The sequence below is a fragment of the Drosophila pseudoobscura genome, unplaced genomic scaffold, assembly GCF_009870125.1.
Source record: "Drosophila pseudoobscura strain MV-25-SWS-2005 unplaced genomic scaffold, UCI_Dpse_MV25 Unplacedtig00000002, whole genome shotgun sequence".
NCBI classification, from domain to species: domain Eukaryota; kingdom Metazoa; phylum Arthropoda; class Insecta; order Diptera; family Drosophilidae; genus Drosophila; species Drosophila pseudoobscura.
Window position 1 is genome coordinate 1 of NW_022881696.1, and position 24153 is coordinate 24153.

Below are 24153 nucleotides of genomic sequence, written 5' to 3' on the forward strand. Positions count from 1 at the left end.
GTACAGCCGAAGCCCGCCCACTATGCTCCTCGGCGGCAAACACGCCACACCGCCAGCTGCAGCTCCCCAGCTCGCTGGACAAGCCGTTAAGCACATTTCAAAATCAGGCGGCCGTCTCCGCGGCAGCAGCAGCAGCCGTGGTAAACAATGCTGCCTCAAACTATTACGGCGAGAACTCGTCGTCCAGCGGCGCCTCGCCATCGCCGACGACCGTGGCCCTGACCTCAACGTCGCTCACCTGGAACACGCCAACATGATATCGAACACGTTCCTTGCCATGCAGCAGCAGCAGGCGCAGCAACAGCAGCAGCAACAACAGCAGCAGGCGGCCCAGCAACAGCAGCAGCAGCAGCTGAACCTGGTGGCCGACAAAGTGGTGAGTAGGATCCTCTGCATTACTCTGGCTTACTGATCTCTCACTGACATACGATACCATACCATACCATACCATAAAATACATATGCAACATGCCCGCCAAGAGCCGCCCCGGCCCCCCTCCCCACCCTATTCTTACCTAATCAATCGCTCCTCTAGGTGTGGGGCAGGGACTTCAGCGGAAGCGGAATCTTTGAATCAGAATCTCTCAATCCCGCCTGAAGTTCCGCCTATCGCATTATTTGTCATTCTGCTCTACTAACCACCTAACTCTACCCCCCCCCGTACCATTTAAGCTTAGACTAGACCTTTTTGCCATATCCAATCCAACCATGAACACATGTGTTTCTAAAATCAAAACCAAACCAAAACTTTCCGATTCCGATTTCGATTCAATCTATGTGCCCCGTCCTCGTCTGCGTGTCTAGCAGATTAAGCAAGAAAACAGCCAACAACAAGCCAAGGCGCAAATAAAGGCCTACAACGATTTAATATACCTGACGCAGCTGCAACAACAGCAGCATCAGCAGCAGCAACAGCAGCAGCATCACCAGCAGCAGCAGCAACAGCAGCATCATCACCATCTCCAGCAAGATATCGAACAGACAGAAACCTACTACACGCTGGATGGACAAAAGGTGAAGCTGACGCGTAAGGAGGCCCAACATATCCACATGGAGCAACAGCAACAGCAGCAGAGTGCTAGTCCAGTGCCAGTGGCTGTGCCAGTAGGGGCCGCCAGTTCGGGGGGATCCTATCCAGCACAGTATGCCAGTCCAGCTCAGAGCTCGGCGGACGGATCCCCCATCACGAATTTAAACGCCGTGGACGTGGTCAGCACGCCGCAGGCTCAAGTGATTGTTTACAAGACAGCGCCTCTAGTGCAGCGACGATCGGTGGTGAATGTGCCAGGCGCTGGTTCGTCTGCGCCACCGGCGACGCCCACAACGGTGGCCTATTCATCTGTGATACAAAGTACGCTGCAGCAGCAACAGCAGCAGGAGCAGAGCCTCTGCTGGGAGAAGTTGGAGAGGGAACAGGCGGCCAGGAGGACATTAAAAATGTGCTGCAGCTGCAAGTGAAACAGGAGCAGCAGCACTTAGACTATGCCAGTGAGGCTGCGGCGGCAACAGCGGGAGGCGATGCCGGCGAGAACCTGGTGTTCATTTGCCGCCAGGCCTGGAGATTAAGCAAACCTTCTATCCGTCCGGCGTGGTCGATGGGGAGCACCTGCTGCACGAGGCAGGCCCTGGCCGGGCGCCACATGTGGTGGCCAACATGATAATGTCGCCAGCGAGCGGCAACATAGCGTCACAGATTCAGTAGGTGCCAAAGGTGTGTATCTTCTTATTTCTATTTATTTCCGAATCTATTTTTTTTTTTATTTTCCGTTTTATTTTGTTCGTTTTGTATGTCATTTGTTTCAATATTATTTGTTGCTTTTTTTTTGTATTGCTTTTTTGTTGCGCTTTCTGTTAACTGTTTTTCATTTTGAATCTTTCCCTTGGAGCCCCAGAACTCTTACCAGCACACGCCTTCAAATGGGGCTTTAAATCAAAAGGACATAAAGCAATGCCTTACAATTTCGAGTTACAACAACATCAATTTCGCGTGCATGATGTAAAAATGAATGCTCGAATTCCGCTGATAAAGGTTTCTTCATTGTTGTTGTTGTTGTTGTTGGACTTCTCCCTGCCAATCGCTGAAATTAAATTAATAGAAATAACTATCTTCTGGGGGCTTCTGGGCCTCCCGGCTAATAACGATGCTTTATTTTTTAACACGCGCTTGTCCTTTGCTGGTGGAAGAGAACATATTTCTATCCCCTTTCCACACGCTTTAGTTTGGTTACTTTCTTTTTTGGGGTGGTGTTCTGTTTAATCTTTAACTGCTTCCTTCTTTTGCCAACTGTTCATCTTTTTGTGTTGTGTTGCGTTGCGTTGCGTTGTGTTGTGTTGCTGCCTTGTGGCCGATCTGAAACTGTGACGTTATGCTGTAATGTAATGAATGTGGTACGGTACGGTACGGTGCGCACTCTTCAGTGCGGTGGATCTGGATCCCGGTAGAGATCCGCATGTGGGAAGACCGATCTCTGATCGTCGAGAGTATAAATGTTTAATGCTGTCCCTAAGCCATGTCCAATGTTTTGGTAGCCTCGTCTCTGATAGCCTTTTAAGCCACAAAAGCCACAGGATCCTAATCGAAGGTATTTCTTTCGCTCAATTGCAGGAAGAGGTCAAGCCGCCGCCGAAGCCCGCGAAGACGCCGCGCAAGCGCCAGCCGAAGAAAACGCTGATAGCGACCAGCAGCGACTACAGCAACGTGCGCAGTCCCCAGGAGCCGCAGCACCATCAGCTCCAGCAGCAGCAGCAGCAGCACAGCCAGCAGCAACAACAGCAGCAACAGCAGAACACGTACTACGAATTCAACAAGTGGAATGCACCGCTTAAGACGGAGAACAATGCGGCCTCTGTGTCGCCGGCGGCCACCATCAACATACCCACATATCCCCAGCAGACGCAGCAGCAGCAACAGCAGCACCAAAGCCAGCAGCAGCAGCAGCACCTGCCGCAGCCGGCCCATCTGCAGTCCTCGCAGGCACAATCACATCTCACCAGCTGGCGCAATATTATCCAGCCTTCCCCCAGCCCATTGCCTCGCAGTACACGGCGTGCATGCAGCAGCAGCAGCAACAGCAACAGCAGCAACAACAGCAGCAGCAGCAGCAAGCATATACGCAACAGCAGCAGCACCAACAGGCCTACACGCAGCAGCAGCAACAGCAGCAGCAGCAGCAACAGCACCAGAACCAGCAGCAGCAGGAGAAGATCGAGGCTGCCCAGCAGGAGGACGATGCTGCGGCAGCCGCTGCGGCGGCTGTTGCGGACGCAAGCAATAAGGTGATCGTGCCGAACATTGAGGAGGAGCTGGACTTCCTCGCAGAGACGCCAGCAGTGCCCCCAAGCAGGGATACGCCAACTCGTCGTCCAGCAATGGCCGCGGCACCACTCATCCACGAACAACACCAACTTTGGCATACGCAATCCAACAAGACCCCATCGCCAGAGCCGACACCCTGCCCGTCGAATGGGGCATGGCCACACCCATCGGGCGGCCCGACCTCCAGCCCACCCGTCACGGGCCACGGCGCCTCGGTGCCGTATAGACCAGTTCAATCGCTCCCGAAAGCCGGTCAAGCGTGGGCACGCTGATTGGCGAGAAGAAGACGCAGTTTATGGACGCTATCTAAGTTCTTGCAGGGCGAACGGGACGACGACCCGCCACCGGTGGTTGAAGCCATCGCGCAAGCTGAATTATCCGCGAGCGCCGTTAAGCGTAAGGGCAAGGGCGGCCAAGGGGGGCGGCAGCGAAGAGGCTTCTACGTCGCAGACAGCGGTTGGGGCTGGTGGTCCTGGAGACAACCAGACAGGACAGGAAGGACTCCGCCGGACTAGTCGGCGACGACGGGCATCGCCATCAAATACTCTCCCAGACCCAAATACTGCCCAAGAAGCGGCCGCATGCACAAATGGTGGCTGCGGCAGCAGCTGCCGAGTCCACGCCATCCTCCGTCATTCAGCAGCCTGCCGATCAGACCTCCCTTCCGGCCATACGCCCAGAAGCAGCAGCAACAACAGCAGCAACAGCAGCAGTCGATGGGTACACAGCATTTCGTGCAAGCAGCATTGCGCCCAGTTGGGAGCGGGCGCTGGGGTCGGCGTAGTCGTTGGCGGCAGTCAAGGTATGTTACTTGACCCAACAGCATAGTTCCAATAAGCACTCCACTATCGCTAATTCCACGCCATGCAACAACTACAACAACAACAACCACCACCAACAATCACGTCAGCCAACGCCAACGCGAGCGCGGCATCCATCGCGACTCTCCAACGCCGGCGTCCACCGCCCGCAGCCGTCGCTGCCGCTGCCGCCCGCCGCACCAGCGCCGAATCCTCAATCATTTTATCAATACTGCTGTGGCCATGGCAGCACTAGCCGCAGCACCGAACACCGCACCGCACCACACGACACGACAATAGACAACACGACAACAACAACAACCGACGACAGATGACTGGCGATAGGGATCCAGACGTGAACAAAGGACATGGACGCTGTGTATATGTAAAAAAAAACATAAAACAAAAAAGTAAAAGAACAAAAAAAAAGGAATAAGCCTTTTAAATTGTTAAAAGAAAAGAAAGAAAAAAACAAAAGAAAGGAGAATCGCATGAACAAAAGTAAACAAGTATTTTGAGGATGAAATCGAGATGAACAAATATTATTAATTTACAAAAACCCAAATAAACTGTGTATTTTATTATTTACATTGTAAGCCACGACCAACGACCGATTGCACAAAAGATCAGGCAGAGATCGGGAGAGAGCATAGGTCGAGTGCTGTCCTCTATTCAGGTGCAGGTGCTGGTGCAAGGTGCAGGTGCAAGGTGCGAGGTGCAAAGTTATAGGTGCGCCGGCGACTGCTCTTTTGGGCTGTTGGGATAACTGTGGTGTTGTCGTCGTCGTTGTTGTGGTTGTTGTTGTTGTCGTTCCGTTCGTGTTGTGGATGCACTCGCCCCCGAAAGGCGTCACTCCTCTTTCCCTGATCAATGTTGCTAACCGAACTTTTGTGCTCTTCACAGACCCCTTGAATGTGCCTGCGCGTCGCGAGCAATGCTCCCGCAAGGCTAAGCAAAGCACTATGCACGCTCTTCTGTTGAATTCCACTGCCGCCGCAGGGGAGAACAGTGCGTGGGCGAGCCGGAGGCCGAGTTCACCGACTCGGACACGGATCCTGTCTGGACTCCACAAGAGGATGATGTAAGTGTTATTTGTGTGGTCCGTTAGTGTTCGCCTCGTCACCGCTTGTAACCCACCCACCCATCCATCCACTATGTACGCAGAGCGATGACGCCGGCAAGGGCTATGGGAAGCGCAAGATAGCGCGACGCTCCAAAGGGACGCCTCGCAAGAACACCTATGAGAATCCATCCCAGATGCAGCCACAACACCAGCAACAACATCAGCAGCAACAGCAGCAGCACAACCAACAACTGCAGCAGATGCAACAGGTGTCCCAGCAGCAGCAGCAGGTGCAGCAAATGCCAGCCGCTGGTGATGGCTACAATCCACAGCAGGATATGTCCGGAGTGGGAGACGTGGGCTATGGCAGTGCTGCAGCGGGTACGGCAGCCACAGCGGAGAACTTTAAAGTAGGTTGCACTCCCAGCCAGAGACTGGGGACTCTTCATTTATCTTCTTTTATTTATAGACGGGCGATTTTATCGTGCTGCGTTCGGATCTTGTGAACGACTGGCCCACCATTTGGCAGGTGGACTCCAAGTGCATATTGCAAAAATATGAGCCCTTCCGCCAGAACGGAAAGACCTTCTATCGCAACATGTCGAAGGTAAGGTTAAGGTCACATTCTCGATTCTTTTTATAACGTGACTTAACTTTGTTTGAACTTGCAACTAGTATGCCTCATGGAATCTCGAAACAAAAAAACTCTACCTCAAAGCACCAGTGCGCATGCAGGTACATTCCCACACAGAGACGATTGTGGAGTTCATGCGATCCGAGCTGCTGGCCGACGACACCGAGCAGTTTATCGAGAAGATTATGGAGGATTATTTGTCGTACAGGGATAACTTTGAGATCTACATTCAGACCATGATCTCACAGGCGCTCGATCCGAGTTTCTTCTCAGAAATCACACGGGAAAAGGGTAAGACGTGGATGTGGCTCTTGTTTGGCGTTAATACTGAATTTTATTATCTCATTTCTTGCAGACGACTACTTCCTGGGCAGCGTGCGTGTTGTGGATACCATCATGGAGAATTGCAAACATAAGCTGCTGGCCATCACGCCGTGGACACGTAGCACCATCCTGTCTATTGAGACCTGGCCCAAGTGCCACGTCTTTTCCGAGTGGGAGCAAAACAATCTGACTCAGAAAAACTGCGCCGGCTGCCGACAGCCGGGCATCGCAGTGCGCTTCCTTCTATTCGGGGAGCCCTACAATCCCAACACCATGCAAACCATCCCTGTCGATCCTCGTATTGCCTACGAGAAGGTAAGAATGCCCCCAGTCGCTGTTATCCAGTGGCGTGAGTGACCTCTGGCTATATCTCTCCCTCTCTTCTCGTATAGGACATTGTTCTTTGTCGCATTTGTGCCGCGCGTGCGGATCTCTTCCACAAGATTGCGCACGAGAAGTTTAATCTGTTATCAACTGCTCGCAGCGTGTCACGGAGCAGCAGCAACAATTTCCTGGGAAGACCTCCACCGAAATATTAAACGATCTGCTGGCTGCGCATAATTGGATCGATGAGGCATGTCCGATTGCAGAACAATGCTATGCTAACAATCCTATTTAATTGATCCTTTTCTTCATTGCAGCTGTTCCGCAACATGCGCAACTGCTGGGCGGAGGTGGAGAGCCTGGAGCGACAGAACCGCTTCCGGGAGTCGATGCAGTAGAGTAGGCAGGCCATTACATTACAGTCCAAGGTCTTGGCTGCATATCTGAGTGCTGGACATTCGTCGCTGCAATAAACTCAATGAGTTGTTAGTTTGATTAGAGAGTAGATCATAGCATACGAGTAGAACCTGGTTTAACTTGACGATTGGCAGTAACTGTAGGCCTTATAATTACGGATAATTTAAATTTTTTTTTTATTTTATAGAATAAGCATTCAAAATGTAGCTACATTTAGCTATAGATTCATAGATCCACGATTACTAATTTACATACGAATATCAAAAGCCACCTTAGGTAAACACCCTCTCAGTAATTGAGCTACAACTTTTTACTTATTATCATAGCTCGCAAATAACTGTGGACACTTTCGGCGTGTCTGATAAAAACCTCTCATTGACGGACACATTGAGAAAATGCACTGAAAAGACCCGATCAAATCTGTTTTTGCTCAACTCGCTCTTCGCTCAAGAAAAGACCGATTTTTTCACTTCTCTTTTGTTCCTGTTCTTTACTGAGCATCTTGCCGCGAGCAAACGAACAAAGTGTCTTTTGCGTATGTATGCGTGCTTGTACGTGTGAAGCTTATGGCAACTATCAATTTTTGTGAATTCTATACGGTTTGACTATTGGAGCTTAAAATGAATCGTGAAAAGCAAAACGAAAATGTTCGTTTGCCAATTTTGCAAAGAAATATACATATTACAATACAATAGCCCAAAAGATGCGGAAAACATGAATAATTAAACATATACACGAAAAAACTAAAAACACTTTACTCAGACACTTTTTTTGGTTCTGCTCATCTAAAGACACTTTTGCTGTGAGCGCTTGACCAAAGTGTCTCTCTAAGTTGTTATTGTGAGACACGATCGCGTGTCGGGCTCACCCGAAAACCCGAAACACATAACACAAGCGAAGAGACAAAAGTGTTCTGCTCAGTGAGAGACCGTGTCTTCGTGGTCTTTTTCGGTTTTGTCAGTGACGAGACAGCAAAGGGAAAAAGTGTTGACCGTCGTTTGCGAGCTATGCTTATTATTTTCCTCCAACTTATGGATGTTATGATGATTGCTACGCATGTAACGAATGTCCAACGAACCAGTTGAAACGAACCCCTTTCCTTTCCTTTTCAATTTCATTATAAGATTGTGTAAATACGAGTATAGTATGTTTAGTATGTATATTTTGTATTAGCTATACAATGCATATAGCACAGAAAAGCCATGCAGCCGTGCAGATAATTTAGTTGTCATCCGTTTTGTTAGTGCATTTTTGTATTTGTTCTTGAACTTGTCTTATTTATTAAGACTCTTTAACCCTGCCCTGAATAAAACCCAGAGTAATATCATTTATACGTACATACACATTAGAATGTGGTATTGTGGGTCACGTAACACGTAGCTGTTAAACCTTAAGCCAGCTGTAAATGTAACCCCTCCTCCATCTGACATTTGACAGAATCTCAAATCGCGTATAGTCACAGATCATGATTCACAATTCGGTCTAAGAACTAATCCATGTGAAAGTCTATATAATAACATATGTAATTGTTTATTTAAGAGCATACATACATACATACATATATACACACACACAATAATACCTAATACTGTTAACAGATATCATCATCACGAGTCGAATCGAATTGATAAAGCGGTGGGGTCATGTCGTACTTTAGCAGATCCCGGACGACATCGGTCATACGCCTCTTGAAAATTGGCAATGTGCGTTCGTTGAGCATGTCAAACTCTTCCACTAGTTCGCGGCACTTGGGGGCGTCGGTGGCCGATGCAGACAGATCCTGAATGGCCTCGGAGACTTCATCAATGTTGACCACTTCGTTGGCATTGGATATGAAGAAGGGCAAGGAAAACGCGGCCATTATCAGGCCAAATACACCAAAGAGCTGCAATTGACGGTCGAAGACGGTGCGCGGATAGATATCGTCTGCATTCAGATCGCAGGAGCCCAGTTTCCGGCTCAACGTGTCGTAGTAAATGTTCAGAAAGGCTGGTAGGTGCTCATCCCTCAGCTGCTTCTCTGTGCAGGCGAATAGGTAGTGAACAAGGTCTAGAACAGGTGGGGCAAAACGAGACATTTGGAAATCGATCAGCTTGGCTTCAACCGCCAGATCAGAGTGAGTCTGTGGAGAAGATGGGACTACTTATAGACTCGGCTTACGACTGAGATCGAAAATTGCGCGCTAACCTCGTGCCTATACAGAATATTGTTGTTCCAGAAGTCGCCATGACAGATGACCGCGTGAGGCGACTGCGATGCGCCGTCCACACAGTAGAGTGTTAGGGCCTTTAGATTCCTCTCACAGCGTTCCAGCACCTCCATCATAGGCGTTGTGTCGTCGTCCCGCGCTTCGTCCTGCTCCAGCATGAGTCGAGTGCGCCTCAGCATTGCCTTGCCAAATTCGATAGTCACCGTCTCAATGTTCGCCGTGAATAGGTTGTCCTGCCGCACATGATCCACCAGTTCTCTGAACTTTACCTGATTGCGTTGCTGTAGGATAAAGGAGCACGCATGCAGCTCGGCCACCGCCTTGAGGGTGGACACCACAATGTCGTAGGTGGGCATAGAGCTGCGTGGGTTTGTCTGAAAACCGTTTTGGGACAGGTCCTCGAAGATCAGGAACTCGTCGGGCGCCTGCAATCCGGATGCCAGCAATTCAGGTGCCACTGTGAAGGCACTATGGTCGTCCGCTAATTCGCGGTATGTGTGGAACACGTTCTGGTACATGAACACTTCTCGGGCGTAATAGTCGACTACGTGCATGTGTTGTCGTCTTGCCTCGTTCTTGGGCGCCATTTTGACCACTACCCTCTTCGCCTTGGACTCTGTTGGCCAACTCACGAGCAGGACCTGTCCGTAGGCATTCTCTCCGACGCCCGCTATTGGCTGCGCGACTAGCGACACATCTTGGCGTTGATATAGGGCCAAAAGAGCATTGCTCACAGCGCTTGACAGCTCACAATCACTCTCAGTCATGCTTTTGTTTCTGTTAGACTCTGAAGCTTCTTCGTCACCGCCGAATGAATCTATCTTTCCGACTGGCCCTGTTGCAGCTCTCGTTCCGGGTTTTATAGTTGGCTGGCTCTGTGGGAAAAGCTCTCGGTGATAGTTACCTGCTGCATCGTGGGTGGTGCGAGAGAGTCGGTCGTATCGCCGTGTGAAGTCGGAGGGGATGGCGATCCTGTAGCGGCGCTCAGGATTTCAGCCTCTCCGAGCCATCAATCCAAACAAAATTCTTATGATCTGAAAGCATTGTAGCAGTTCGCGGTGCGCGGGGACTCCCCGCCCTGCCAGCTCACGTGATTATCGTTTATATATCTGCTATGATGGGCACTCGGGTCCTACCTGAAGGCGCCTCACACTCCGAGTTTCCGCCTCAGTTGGTCCTCAGTTAGTATTAGTTTCGGGTGATGTGTCGTTGCCCTGGCTCAAGGTCACTTCCAACGGCCTGTATGCATGTGCACTCACATACACTCGTACACACACTCAACGAGTTAGAAGAGCATTCCATAAAAAAAAAATAAAAAAAATAGCAAAAACTTGAACGCTCGTCATACCAATTTCTGGGGGGAAGCATTACTATGACCAGGTAGGTTTCTAAGCAATCGGACGATGAACTTGACACACGAATGTGCACTCTCTTCTCCGAATAGCTCGCCAAATGTACGATCGAAGCTGAGAGGGACGGACTCCCTCCCGCGACCGACTCGAGGCTTTAGCTTGAGAGGGAGATAGATAGGAAGCGAAAGCTTTCGCTTGGTTAAAGGTTTAGCTTTCATTGCCATTGAATAGGTACGGTGGCGCACCGGAGGTCGTTGAACCTACGACACAATTACGAAAGCAATGCGTGTTGCCCAACTGCCCGAGAGACCCAAAATATAGTTTCGCTTTCTGATACCGCCCACTGGCTGGGTATGCTCGATTCCTGTAAGTGTATGCCACAACCGGAAGGAAGTACCTAATGAATTAATTAGGTAGCCGTGTGTATAGTTTTTACATTTTACATTTCACATCTGTATCGTTAAATATTTATTTATAAAAAAAAGTATACATAACAACAAAAATGTACATTCTCCATATTTTACCCCCTATTTGTTTGATTTCAATTTTTGTATTTGTATTTATTTTAAAATATGTTTCGATCAGTTAAAACCGTAGACAGTGTGGTAGCTATACTAATTTGTGCCTTAAATATGTTGTTATTACATATGTACATACATGCATATACCTACAAGGATACGAAATTATCATAGGAATAAGAGTTCTAGTTAGATGGGGATACGATACTCCACTGATAGATCGATGGGAACCAGATTTCCACAATGTAAAAACACTCAGAATCTCGAAGTAGATTTGTCTTAAATGAGGTATTCCAGCTGTCCCACAAGCTGGGCGCCTTCGATTGATCCGCTTAAATATATAAGTATGAACGACTATTTTTGCCCATCAACCGGTTCTGTGAAAGGACAATCAGAATTAGGATAGATGGTAAGCCGAGCAGTTCTGTTCGGACTGATGCAAGTGAAAGATATTTTTCTATGTTCGGTGATATTGCTTCTTTTGTTGCTTAATTGCTAAATAAAATAATTGGTTGAATGGTCTCTAGCATTATCCAAATTATCTGGAATAGTCTTAGGTATTTACGTAGGTCTAACTTATCCTGAAACTCTTCCTATCATATAGCCAAGCCGATTCTATAATACAAACACTAAAACTGTTACAGATTCAAGATTACAACACTTCCTTAACTAAATGGCTTATTTGATGATGCTATTGCGCTAATTGAAACACTTAAACTACTTCCTACGCTCGTGAGCTACGGCACTTCCGTGGGCTCGGACTCGGTCTCGGGCTCGGGCTCGGCAGTGTTTGAGTTTGAGTTCTCCTCGGACTTTTTGGATGCTGGCGAATCGGTGAGATTGGGCGAGAAGTCGCGCAGCTTGACAACATTGCCCACACACACGGCATTGGCCGCCTCAGCGACGGAGTAGCCAATGTTGGGCGGCGTTCCTTCCGGATACCCCAGATAGTAGTCAGCAATGCGGCCGGCTTCGCGCAGCCCGCTCAAGTAGGCCCCGTGTACTGTGGCAGGATAGTTCCGTATCGTGTGCTCGCCGGCAAAGAACAACCGCGGAAGCCCCTCAGCGTCCTTGCTCGAGCGTTGCCCACTGGCAGGCGGCGGTATGACGGGTGCTGCCAACAGGTCGTAATCACTCCCAGAGGACCCTACGGAGACGTAGCTGTAGGAGCCGCGAGCCCATGGATCGCTGCGCCAGCGCGTGACCACCGTCTCCTTTGGCTGGGGCACAGAGGTATTGCCGAAAATGTTCTTCAGAACTGACATGCAACGACCGATGATGACGTCGTCTGTTACACTCTCCACAATATTCGCGGCCATTCCGGCGACTAGAGCCAGCAGCACTGGGGACGAGCTAATGCTCCAGAAGAGAAACATTTCCCCTAAATCATAGCGATTAGCAAATACTTCTGATTGTGGTATTCCGGTAATCACTTACCGCGACTAGCCGTTGTGCTGCCCACATGGCCGAAGAGATTGGCATTGGGATCCCAGAAGATGCGATCGAAGCAGAGGACCACCTTGTTCAGATTTCCGAATCCCAGGCGACGTATCGCCTGCCGCTTCCAGTCCGGCAGAGGGGGGTCAAACTTAACAGTGTTTTTCTGCTGGGATTCCTCCTCGGCCACCGCTACCTTCAGCACCCCAAGAGTCAGTGTGCAGACAGCAAGGTCAGCCTTGTATGTCATCACAGAGTTGCTGGTCTTCATGTTCTCAGCCACAATCTCAATGCCATTGGGGCCGTACTTGATCTCCTTGACGGCGCTGTTGACGCGAATGTCTAGGTTTTCGGTGAGCGCCACGGGCACGCAAGAGTAGCCATTCCGAACGGTCGTGTGGTGGCCAATGAACTCAAAGTCGTCGTCCTGGTCCCAGTGCTTCAGTGACAGGTTATTCAGTCGCGTGGCATTCGCGAACTCCAGGTTGGCAAAATGCCAGTCTAGAATGAGGCGATCACGTGTGTTGAGGTACACATCGCTGGAAAATATTCGGATGCATTAGCCCGTGGAAGCAGCTCAGGAGGAATCAAGACGGAATCTAGCCACTTACCTGGGTTTGTTTTGCTCCAGCTCGTGGAGCTTGGACACCATCCGTTTGTTCTCGTCGTGGAGTTCTTTGAACTGCTTGACCGTGTCTTCCAGCTTAACCTGGGTATGGCGTATGTTGTACTCCTGTCTCGCGTAGCTCGTGTCGCTCTCGACGCCCTTTGGGCAGCGCTTCTTCACCATGGAGATGTGCTCGGTTCTGAGGGCGTCGATGGTCTGCTTGACGGCCTTAATCCGCTTCCGGTGCTCGATGATCTTCTTCTGGGCAGCAATAATATCCTGCATATGTTGCGCCCGCTTGTTCATGGCCTGCATCTCTTGCATGCTTATGACCCACTCCAGAGCATCGCCCAACGACACAGGACAGTCTCCGGCATAATTGAAGTCTAGGCGATGGGACAGGTAGCTGGCCGACTCCAGCAGTCGGTTGAACTCTAGCTCAATGACGTCGTCCTTCTCCTTTGGCACTGGCTTGCCGTCCGGGCCGTAGAGCGGACATGTCTGGTGTATGGGCACCAGATCCATGCCGATCTGCTTGCTCAATATGGTCATCGGATTGCCGTACACACCCGTCACCACCATAGCCCCAAGGTCCGCTATGTAGCTGTTCTTCCGGAAGGTGGCAATGCGTCCGCCCACTCGATCCCGAGCCTCCAGCACAATGACGTCCATCCCGAACTGTTGCAGCTGCTGGGCAACGGCCAACCCGGAGATACCCGCACCGATGACAATCACCTTGCCCAGCTTCTTGGCCGGAATGGGCACTAGGCGCTTGAAGATGCCAAAGTTAATGAACCCATGTCGCTCCAGGAACGAGTGGACGCGCCGCACTAGGTTCGGTTCGCTGTCGAAGGGCGGCGGCAGTGCTTTTAGCGCGCTCCTGAAGCTCAGCTGCAGCTTAGGATTTTCCACCCACATGTGGAGCAGGTTGTTGCGGATGTTAAGGAACACGCGGTGTCCCAGTATGCCCGAGCGGCTGATGTCGGGAAAGCAGGCCTCCTCGTTAGGGGTCATCTTCCCAAAGGGCAAGCGGGACTGAAACACAGCCCCCTCCTCCCCTGACAGCACTGTGGGCGTGCCCATATCCCGGTTTCGCGACTCTCCATTTGTGGATGGGGCACTGCGCGTGCCCGAGTTGGCCGAACCCCCGCCCGCAGATGCCCCAGCAGCAGTAGTCTCCGATTTGCGGGAGCGTGGCTCCGACTGTGCCTGGGCCTGGACGCGCTTCTCCCCCGACGGGTTGCTGGTGCTGGCCGTGGGTCCAGCGCTGCCCTTTTCACTGCCTGCCGCCTCGCCACTAGTGCTGGGCTTGTTTGTTGTGTAGTCCACTTTGGGCTTGTTGCGGCGACTCGTACGACGTTCATCGTTGGCGTTGGCGTTGGCGTTGGCACTGCCACTGGCACTGGTGCTGGTTGCAAGGGCATCGTTGGAGTCATCGTCGTTGATTTTTTGCTTCGATTGGCTGCCAGGAGCAGGTGCTGAGGCTGTCCTCTTCGGGGATGGCTCACCATCCGAGTCGTCGCTGATCAGAGTCACGTAGTCTATGGGCACTTTGGCGCTGGCGCTGTTGCTACCGCCGATGGCCTGGGTTGTCTTCATCGCAGGTCTCCTCCGAATCCTCTGGGAGTCGGCGATGGGGAATCTGTGTTCTTCGCCCTGTGTCGTAGCATAAACGAAATGAAATGCGGCCGCGAAAAAGATGGATACATAGACGGACACAACTTACAAGGGAGGAGGCAGGGAGTCAGAAGCTGGGGGGCCACTGGCCCGCGCACAACTGAGCCGGATCGGGCGACTAGAGGCTGGGCAGGGTCCAATGCATCTCAAATATTATCCTTAACTTCAGTTAACTTTGATTTTGCGACACGTTTTGGTTGCGGCGAACGATGCGAATGGAATGGCCTGGCGGTTGGGGTCGGATCCGTTCCTTTGGGCGCGACTTGTTGCGAAAATAATCGACAAGAAACGGTTTGTAGCTTAGTTCTGGAACCCACAAGCCTGACACACACAATGCTTTTGATTTTACGTTAACGTTTTCAATCGCTTTTTCGACATTTTATTTTATTGCAAATTGTAAAATTGTTTATGTGCCGAAATACGCGTTCTATTTGACTTTTTCCCATAATATACAATTGGTCACACTAATCTCCTATCGACATAATACCTATCGATGGTCACAGGGAAACGCACTACAGTAGAAAAACTGGGCAGACTGTTTGTTTGTGTAACTGCTATTTAAATTGGGAACTGCAAACGTTGATATCAGAACGCCTCGAATCAGGAAAAACACGTCCCCTCTTTTGTCAGTGGTTAATCTTTCTGTAATTATGATCCGATCTTAACTGCTATTGGGCTGCTCGTCACAGCAGTTGTCGTAGATGATCTTGCTGCTGCACGCCTGAATCACCTCGTCGAAGAAGTGATCAAAGTGGCAGGTACTCTCCGCCACCTCCAGGCCATCGACGCACTGAATGTAGTTATGGCAGTAGTTTTTGCTGCTGACGACCAGCATGGTGCCCCTGCCATCGCATCGGTTGTGGGTGCACACCACGTCAGTGGCTTTGCCGCAGAGCTGGCGCCCCTCGTCGAAGAAGGTGCCCTCCGGGCACTGGTTCCACAAGGGATCCAGGTCGGCCACAGTGCCGAAGGCCTTGCAGATAAAGTATCCACGACATGTGGCTGAATCCGACTTGAAGACGACCTTGCTGCTGGCGGCGCATACCCCCTCCTTGGAGTGGGCATCACAGGCTACCAGATTGCGCGCCACGCAGTCGCCGGTCTCCACATTGAAGTAGAGCTTCGATTTGCACTTAGTCAGCGTTTGCTTAGAGTTTTTGCACACGTAGTAGTAGCTGCAGTCATCCTCGTACCGAAATGCGGTATTCTCCGGCAGGATCTCGCATATGTTCGCCACGTCCACGCACTGCGAGTCCACGCCGTGCATGCACGCCTGGCTCGACTCGCTAAAATGCTGACCAATGGGGCAGGCACCTGCCAGCGGCACGCCATCACGACAGTAGAAGTACTGCTCGCAGTTTGTCGGATCGGACACCCAGGTGCCGTTCCGGCCCTCGCACCGATTGCCACAGTACAAGTGACTGTTGGAGAGCTCCTTGACACACTCCTGTTTGATGCTGTTGTAGTAGGGCGTGGTGCCCTCGCAGAACTTCATTATGCCTTCGCCGTCGCTGCAATGGATGTACTCGTCGCAGGTGCCGGGCTTCCGGATGTTGGTGCCATTCTTGAACAGGCGGCACAGCTCCGAGTAATCGCCAACGGCTTCCGAGAAGCCCGGCAGGCAGAAGATCAGCAGGCAGGCTCCAAACAGCACCTCACAAGCGTTTTTCGCTACCAAAGACAAGAAAGATTGATTTCATGAATATTCATTTATTAGGGATACATCCCCGACCTTATATTGAGTATACAATATAAGTATGTATATTTTTAGTATTCAAGGTCCCCAATAGAAAGGCACCCTATCTCTGTTTGTTTTGTTGTCTATTTCTACCCTTGGGATTGCAAGCAGATAAAAACTTACATAGCATTCTGTGCTAATTATTGGGAAACTCCGTTTAATTTCCAGAAGAAAACAAAAATATGAAGTATTTGATGTGGCTTCTAGTAGCAATTGTTGCCAACTAAATGGAGATTTCCGAATGGAAAAAGTTTTTATTTAAGAAGGGAACATGACTATTGATACTGATACCGATACCATATACCAAATACACCACACCCTATACACTTTATTGCCCCATTAATAGCAGGTGTGCGAATCTTATCGATGCTTGCAAAAGAGCGCAAAGCCATTGATATATTCGTCCACTTATTGTAGATCCTATGGCCATGCTCCTTGCTCCACTGCAGGCAGACACTAACAATTCACTAATTAAAAAGCCTGGATGCGACACTACTCGTAGTTCTGCATGGTGCGTTGGCGGTGTTTCTGCAGAGATCTCCGTTTGCTGATCGTAAATGCCATTTTATAGGCTATTAATTAATTGATATTTATAAATCACGGTTCGGTAGTCACATCGTGATTGTGTTGTGGGTATTGCCACTGCCTGATAAGGCAAAACACCTAATTGTTTTTTGTTATACCCGTTACTATAAATGGGTATAGGGGTATATTAGATGTGTGGTGAAAGTGGATGTGTGTACGTCTAGAAGGAAGCGTTTCCGACCCCATAAAGTATATATATTCTTGATCAGCATAAATAGCCGAATCGATTGAGCCATGTCTATCCGTCCGTCCGTCTGTTCGTCCCTATGAGCGTCTAGTGCTTAGAGACTATAAGAGCTAAAGCAACGAAATTTTGTACGGGAAAACCAAACCAACCAGAATCGCAGAAAGTAACTATATTTTCTAGACTGCAGAATCTAAACCAGATAGTAATATTATTATAGCCAGAATGATGAACAAATTTCACTCTCTCTCGGTCTGTCTCTCTCTAACGCACACGTTTCACAGTCGGCTTTGCCTGTCGCTAAAAGTGAGCGCCTAGATCTCAGAGACTATAAGAGCTCCAGCAACAAATTTGGTATCCACACTCCTGTGATATCGAACCTGCACAAGAGGATTTTACAATTTCGCCCCACCCCCTTCCACCCCCGCAAAGGATGAAAATCTGTGGCATCCACAAATTTGAAGATACGAACAAATTTGAGACCTACAATCATAGAGAATGACCATATCTACCAGATTGGATAAGACCGGATAATTTTTATTGATTTGTTCCTTAATCAATTGGCAGTGGCCTCGCAGCGCCCGACGACACGTTCAGACACGTTTTCTGTCTCTCTCGCACGCACTCTTTGTCGCTCAATGTAGCCATACTGACTATGTACCGGGTAGATATGTAGAGTTGCGGCTGCAGCAGCAACTCACAAAGTTCCCCCTTGTTTTTTTTTTTGTTTTCTGTAATCAGAACGTAAACAGTTTCCAAACAAGCCCCAACTGATAGCCATGAAATCGAAAGCGCCATAATATTTTATGATGGCCAAAGCGAAAGTGAAACAATGGCCGTAGTCATAAAGTCCTAACCAGCACGTCTTAGATTTCATTAAAAATAAACACCTTTAAGCGATTTCCAGCTAAGAGTACTGTTCAAAAGTCTACTTGTCATCCGGCGTTGGCGATGCAGCCGGTCGAAAACTTGAACATAGTTTCCATAACAACTGGATGAGCACTCCCGACCATATATGTACCCTCTACGAGTACTATACAAAATAAATGTATGAGCACTATTAAATCTCTGCGGTTTATTGTATAGCAACATCTAGCATATGGCGTAGGATACAACGCTGGAGACACAGCCGCCCTTTGCCTCGTCGAAGAATAGATTGCCACATGACTGCTCGTCGAAAGCTACTCCATCGATGCAACGTAGGTAGTTGCGACAGCCCTTGGTGCTGCTGATCACGAAGGGAAGCGAACGACCGTCACAGCGATCCTCTGTGCATTTCACGAGATTAGGGCTGCGACAGGTCTCGGTGCTGGCGTCGAAGAAGGTGTCCTGGGGACATTGGTTCCAAGTGGGATTGGGATCTGGGGTGCCATTCGACTGCTTGGCGCAGAAAAAGTATCCCCGACATGTGGCTCCATCCGAGACGAACTTGTTTTCATACGGCTTCGTTGCCTTGCCACACACATTGCTGGGCAGTGGATGGGCGACACAGTCCACCAGGGATTTAGCGACGCAATCGCCGGTGCTGGCCTGGTAGTACTGGGACGAGCAGGTCTTTGTCTTCAAGAGGTTCTTTTCGCACACGTGGTAGCTGGCGCAAGACTGCAGGTTGTCGAAGTTCACTTTGTTCTTTACGATGTTGCAGTACTCGAAGTCGCTGGCGGTGCAATCCGACTCGTAGAGCCGCGTGCAGGTCTGGGTAGTGGCATTGAAGTGCGTGTCCTGCGGGCAGGTGCCGAACATGGGCGTTTCCTGGTCCAGGCAGTAATAGTATCCGTAGCAGGATTTCGGGTCAGCCACGAACTGGCTTGTGGCATTCACGCAGGACACATAACACGACGTGTCGTCCGTCAGTTTCTTTACGCATTTCCCCGTGTCTTTGTCGAAGAACGGCGTGGTTCCGCTGCAGGAGCCGTAAATGCTGACAGAGTCAATACAGGTGATGTACTGGCTGCAGGAGTCGGGGTCACGGATTACCGTGTTGTTGGAGAACAACCTGCAAATGTCCTCCTCTCGAGCAACAGCCATGGGGCAGGCTAGGACCATCAGCAGAGCCGGGCCCATCACCACTGCCAGGTTAAGATGTGCTCCGAAAGCTGCAAAGGAAAACATGGAGAAATATTACTCTGGCAAATCTACCGTCGCGACGGTACCAACCTCTCATTGTAAGCGATCTTCAGTATAAGTAGTCGTGGAATGATGTGCTCGGCAGGGCGACTGGTGCCGAACTAATGGCTATTACAGGTCACACATTTCGCACTTCGGTTGGCTTTATTGCCTCGCATATCGAAGGATCAGTAATCATTTTTGGCAGCTATTTAGCTTTTGATTTTGTTGGAAGTTAAACACCCTGCAGAACGACAAAACGCAGACAATTTATGAGAACATTTGTAATTTATTGGATACTTGACTTCTCATAAGACGACGCTGAAAAAATCTCCGCTCCTGGCTAAGTCGTCGTGGCTGTTAGTGTTCGGGAATACGTGTAAATATATTGCTACCTCATGGTTTCTGCATGGTTTGGCTGCAATGCTATACTCTTTGGAAGGGTATAAAAAGAAAGATAAGCTACTAACTATGATTAAAATACCCTCTGAAATGTAATCGAATATGGGGTATATGACATATGTAGATGGTATGACGCTTTCAAACCTACATATATCTCTAAATACAAAGGCACGACAAAAAAGATCTGGTCGGTTATTATTTTTATTTTAAGTCAATCAGTGCAGCGTCGGTTCGCTTTCCCCAGAACTTATCCAGCATGGAGTGCATCCACTAGACCTGAAGCTCTGGTTGAAGCAGGTCGCCGCTGAAACCTAAAGGCTTGATTCGTTTTCCTTTGAAATAATTCTGCAAGCAGTTCATTGACTAAATTCTGAATATAATAAGATTTGAATAATAGCTAGAATATTTTTTCATACTCATTCAACGCTGAAAAATGATTGCGTTTCGAATAGAGGTCCATTGCTTAATCACGCAGCCGATAGAATACAAATTTTGACTTTACTATAATTGCCATTGACAATTGGTAAAAGACAACGTATATACAACAGATAAGATAACTGGCAAGGAAAGAGAACGAGAACGAGCATGAAAATAAGAAGGCGAGAACGAGCATGAAAATAAGCAGGAGAGAACGAGCATGGAAATAGGCAGCAGAATTTCGATCAGCTGGCGGTGTTCATACATCGCCCTATAACAAACCATTATTTTGTATTCTAAACCATTGTTCCGCAATGCGTGTGCAGCGGCACACTGGTGTAATGCGGTCATCAGTTGGTGTGCCGCCGAAAGAAGTCATAAAATCACTAAGCACTATTTAGGTGCATGCTCGTAAATACATATGTATAACTGCTTTTAGTAATAAATATATATTATATAAAAAGTGATTTTTTCTTTGGTGTGACTGGAATTTTTTTTGATTTGAACACAAAAATTTTGTGCAATACTTGTTTTAAATTTAAAGAATGAGAGCTTTCAAGAGCTTTTTGAAGGTGAAGGTGAAGGCTTGATCAAATACCACATTGAGACCCGCAATATCAATAAAGGATACTTACGTATGAGTGCTGGAGTAGGTGCTCTGATGAACAACATGAATGAAGGGGACTGGGGCTAAGTTTTGATTCATATGTATCTCCTTGAACTCTATGCTCTTACGATCTGTTTGCATAATTATATAAAATGGTGCATACTTTCGGGTCTATCATATTTTAGTATATAAAGTTTGCTTTTAGGAGAACAGAAAATTGTAGGGGGCAATCCGAACTGCAGATAAGATACCATAACTGCTACCCAAAACAGGCAATCAATCATTCAACGACAATAAATCAAGATTGAGCCTGTTAAATGTACGTAGGGCATTCAAAAAAACGGGTCGTGATCGGATAATTCTTATAGACCCTTAAAACAGAGACTTTATATGACGAATTCATATTATCGTAAACTGACCATCCATCCCTACGGATTTTTTGGCAACGTTTTTATGCGATGTTTATGGGTTTATAGAAAATATGCATGAATTCATTTATCAGATGACTTTTTCAAGGAATTTCAGGTCTTATCAGTATGATTATAGACGCTACCAGACCACTTTAATTAATATACGATAAAGCTGCCTTAAATAAAAGTACCATTCAGTGAGCGAATATCTAAAAATATATTCATTATTTTGGTTACGAGAGAGGATATATGTATGTACATATATATACATACATATATATACATATATGTAGTATCGGTGAAACGTAGAAGAGAAAAAGACCAAGGATCGCTGGAAAATGAAAGTTTAGATAGTAAAAAATATCAAGGCAGCGAGTAAAGTGATCAATAAGTCCCATGCCATTAAATTAAAAATCAATTATAGACAAAGAAAACGCACGCAATCAGTCTCTGATTATCCGAATTCCGTCAGGGGTGTCATGTCAAAATAGCTGGCTACTAAGACACGGACAGGGCACGCTGTCCAGGTGCCGATTATAGCTTAAAAGGCGGTCTACGGTGGCCGAGTCCGCTAGTATAACATTAAACGTCCAGCGCCACTGACGGGGACTACCAGTGCGAGTACAATTACAATAATGAAAGGTGCGTGGTTTACCATAGTCCGGGGACGGGAACAAATCTTATCGCTCGACTCTGACTCTGACTCCGACTTCGACTCAGAATTTTAATTACGAATACGATATTCTGCGTTGCTGCCGGATGGCTTATCTGCGGAGCTGCTGGAGTGTCTGACAATTTTTTAATTAACGCGCTGCCAGGCTGTGCTTGGCAGGGTTTGGCAGAGCGCCTATAAAAGCGCACAGCCAGCTTTTGGTCAGGCTAGTACCAGCATCGCTCTCTCAAGTGGAATATCGAATACCGAGTGAATCTGTCGTAATTAACTCCAAGTCCGATCCAAATGGGAGGTAGGGCTCGGACTGGTGGCGAGGAGTCCTGCGTGGCATCCAAACCGTAACTGAACCCTCTATCTTTTCGATCTTCTACCCTTGCAGGTTTCAATATGAAGGTCTGCGCCCTTGCGGCCTGTCTGCTGCTGGCCGGGCAGGTGTCCAGCTACTCGATGGAGGATTTGTGCGCCCAGTGGTCGGGCTCCGGCTACGTGGGTAACCCCGCCGACTGTACTGGATGGGGCTACTGCCAGGGCCAGAAGCTGGTGTCTTGGAACACTTGCAAGAACGGCCTTGTTTTCAATGCCCAGACCTCAACCTGCGGATTTGCCAACTCAACTATTTGCACCACCAGCGCGGTGGCTACCTGCGCCGCCGCCAAGTCTCCTATGTATGTGGCAGTGCCCGATGATTGCAACAAGTATGGCTACTGCTTCGGAAACGGCACCATTGACTACGGCAGCTGCGGTACCGGCGGAGTCTATGCCGCCCACAGCAATGCTTGCATTTGGGGACCGGCTTGTCCTCAGGACTCCATCTGCCGTTTCATGAAAAATGATATTTTCGTCGGTGACCCAAATAACTGCGGCTCCTATCTGCTGTGCAACAACGGATACGGTACACCAGGATCATGTCCCACCAACACGTTCTACAGCGCGGGCAGCGGAAATTGCCAATCCACCAACCCATGCACTGGCGGTTCCGGCAGCAGTGGTAGTAATACAGGCAGTCCCTATACTGTTGGACAGCAAGTTAGTGGCGTGTGCAAAGACGGTAAAGCTATCGGTTCAGCCACAACCTTCTATGTGAGTGATACAAAAACATGCTATGGGTATTTTTACTGTACATCAACTACTGAGGATGGAATTTGGAATTCGTGTTTATTTGGAACCCATTTCGATCCTACGCCACAGCAATGCGTGTCACCCGCTGCTTACGCCTGCTCACTCAACCGTTGCGGCAATGTTGCTTCGCCCTTCATGGCTGTATTCAATACAAATTGCACGGAGTATGAAATCTGCTCGAGCAGCGCTACAAACTACTGTCCAAGCTCAAACAAGTACTACGATGAGGTACATAACATATGCACAACAAAACCACTTAATTACACTATTTGCGAGGCAAGCACATAAAATTACCTTAATCCCTAATAAATGCTCTATTCGGCACTGAAATGGTATTTCAACTCAATTCAAATTTAATAATTAGGCGAAATAGCTTATGTAGAAATTCGAAAGTATTCTTCTATGGATAATCTCATTCAAGCATTCTAAAAAAAAGATCAAAAACATGCTATGGGTATTTTTACTGTACATCAACTACTGAGGATGGAATTTGGAATTCGTGTTTATTTGGAACCCATTTCGATCCTACGCCACAGCAATGCGTGTCACCCGCTGCTTACGCCTGCTCACTCAACCGTTGCGGCAATGTTGCTTCGCCCTTCATGGCTGTATTCAATACAAATTGCACGGAGTATGAAATCTGCTCGAGCAGCGCTACAAACTACTGTCCAAGCTCAAACAAGTACTACGATGAGGTACATAACATATGCACAACAAAACCACTTAATTACACTATTTGCGAGGCAAGCACATAAAATTACCTTAATCCCTAATAAATGCTCTATTCGGCACTGAAATGGTATTTCAACTCAATTCAAATTTAATAATTAGGCGAAATAGCTTATGTAGAAATTCGAAAGTATTCTTCTATGGATAATCTCATTCAAGCATTCTAAAAAAAAGATCTGCAGAATTCGAAGACTATTAGAGGTGTAGAGGTGATGCTGTAGTTGTCATTTGATCGGAGTTTATGCTGTAAATGTATCCGATCTATGGCTCCTATTACCCATCCACTTACAGCGGAAAATTCTTCCAGATGAACAGAGCAAGAATAGAGAGTACCGATAAAAGATAGTGTGGCAACAATTAGAGAGAGAGAGTTTTTAGAGAGTTTAGAAAGTGCTATAAAATGCTCAAAGATTTTTGCAGCAAAGCTCTAGTATGTAGAGAAATATAGAGGTCACTTACGTTTATTGAATTTTAAGAACTGATTCATAGGTTTGATCATTACTTCT

At 48.3% G+C, this 24153-nt stretch overlaps 5 protein-coding genes and 1 pseudogene across 7 annotated transcripts; 2 read left to right on the plus strand and 4 right to left on the minus strand.

The window, feature by feature from the left end:
- The first annotated feature begins 3 nt into the window (after window positions 1-3).
- On the plus strand, window positions 4-8214 carry LOC117183179 (uncharacterized; annotated as a pseudogene).
- Window positions 8215-8455: 241 nt separating this feature from the next.
- Window positions 8456-10602, minus strand: LOC117185406 (uncharacterized). The gene is made up of 3 exons (XM_033385659.1): window positions 10223-10602; window positions 9065-10164; window positions 8456-8999 (listed from the first exon to the last, which is right to left on the minus strand). Exons 2-3 carry the CDS (start codon window positions 9851-9853, stop codon window positions 8469-8471), a joined length of 1320 nt encoding a protein of 439 aa, XP_033241550.1. The 5' UTR covers window positions 9854-10164; window positions 10223-10602; the 3' UTR covers window positions 8456-8468.
- A 375-nt stretch (window positions 10603-10977) lies between these two features.
- LOC4812867 (possible lysine-specific histone demethylase 1-like) lies at window positions 10978-15138 on the minus strand. Its single transcript, XM_001353270.4, has 4 exons — window positions 14727-15138; window positions 13005-14656; window positions 12394-12932; window positions 10978-12337 (listed from the first exon to the last, which is right to left on the minus strand). Exons 2-4 carry the CDS (start codon window positions 14597-14599, stop codon window positions 11694-11696), a joined length of 2778 nt encoding a protein of 925 aa, XP_001353306.3. The 5' UTR covers window positions 14600-14656; window positions 14727-15138; the 3' UTR covers window positions 10978-11693.
- Window positions 15139-15303: 165 nt separating this feature from the next.
- Window positions 15304-16658, minus strand: LOC117185407 (peritrophin-44-like). Its single transcript, XM_033385660.1, has 2 exons — window positions 16539-16658; window positions 15304-16348 (listed from the first exon to the last, which is right to left on the minus strand). The coding sequence occupies exons 1-2, from the start codon at window positions 16543-16545 to the stop codon at window positions 15339-15341; spliced, it is 1017 nt and encodes a 338-aa protein (XP_033241551.1). The 5' UTR covers window positions 16546-16658; the 3' UTR covers window positions 15304-15338.
- A 1575-nt stretch (window positions 16659-18233) lies between these two features.
- LOC117185413 (peritrophin-44-like) lies at window positions 18234-19437 on the minus strand. Its single transcript, XM_033385668.1, has 2 exons — window positions 19342-19437; window positions 18234-19280 (listed from the first exon to the last, which is right to left on the minus strand). Exons 1-2 carry the CDS (start codon window positions 19346-19348, stop codon window positions 18277-18279), a joined length of 1011 nt encoding a protein of 336 aa, XP_033241559.1. The 5' UTR covers window positions 19349-19437; the 3' UTR covers window positions 18234-18276.
- A 2232-nt stretch (window positions 19438-21669) lies between these two features.
- On the plus strand, window positions 21670-23728 carry LOC4813026 (peritrophin-44-like). Of its 3 annotated transcripts, XM_033385665.1 has the most exons (3): window positions 21983-22091; window positions 22179-22896; window positions 23364-23728. In XM_033385665.1, the coding sequence occupies exons 1-3, from the start codon at window positions 22085-22087 to the stop codon at window positions 23671-23673; spliced, it is 1035 nt and encodes a 344-aa protein (XP_033241556.1). In that variant the 5' UTR covers window positions 21983-22084; the 3' UTR covers window positions 23674-23728. The 3 variants fall into 3 exon arrangements, with proteins under 3 accessions (XP_033241557.1, XP_033241556.1, XP_001353303.3); XM_033385666.1 differs by lacking the exons at window positions 21983-22091; window positions 23364-23728 and adding an exon at window positions 21670-21768 and having other exon boundaries at window positions 22179-23261; XM_001353267.4 differs by lacking the exon at window positions 23364-23728 and having other exon boundaries at window positions 22179-23261.
- Window positions 23729-24153: the final 425 nt, after the last annotated feature.

Coding starts and splice junctions, on each gene's coding strand:
- LOC4812867 (XM_001353270.4), bottom strand. CDS start 14,599: ATGAAGACAACCCAGGCCATCGGCGGTAGCAACAGCGCCAGCGCCAAA. Junction 12,933..13,004: donor CTGGAGCAAAACAAACCCAG/GTAAGTGGCTAG, acceptor AATATTTTCCAG/CGATGTGTACCTCAACACAC. Junction 12,338..12,393: donor CAGCACAACGGCTAGTCGCG/GTAAGTGATTAC, acceptor GCTATGATTTAG/GGGAAATGTTTCTCTTCTGG.
- LOC117185406 (XM_033385659.1), bottom strand. CDS start 9,853: ATGACTGAGAGTGATTGTGAGCTGTCAAGCGCTGTGAGCAATGCTCTT. Junction 9,000..9,064: donor ATATTCTGTATAGGCACGAG/GTTAGCGCGCAA, acceptor TCTTCTCCACAG/ACTCACTCTGATCTGGCGGT.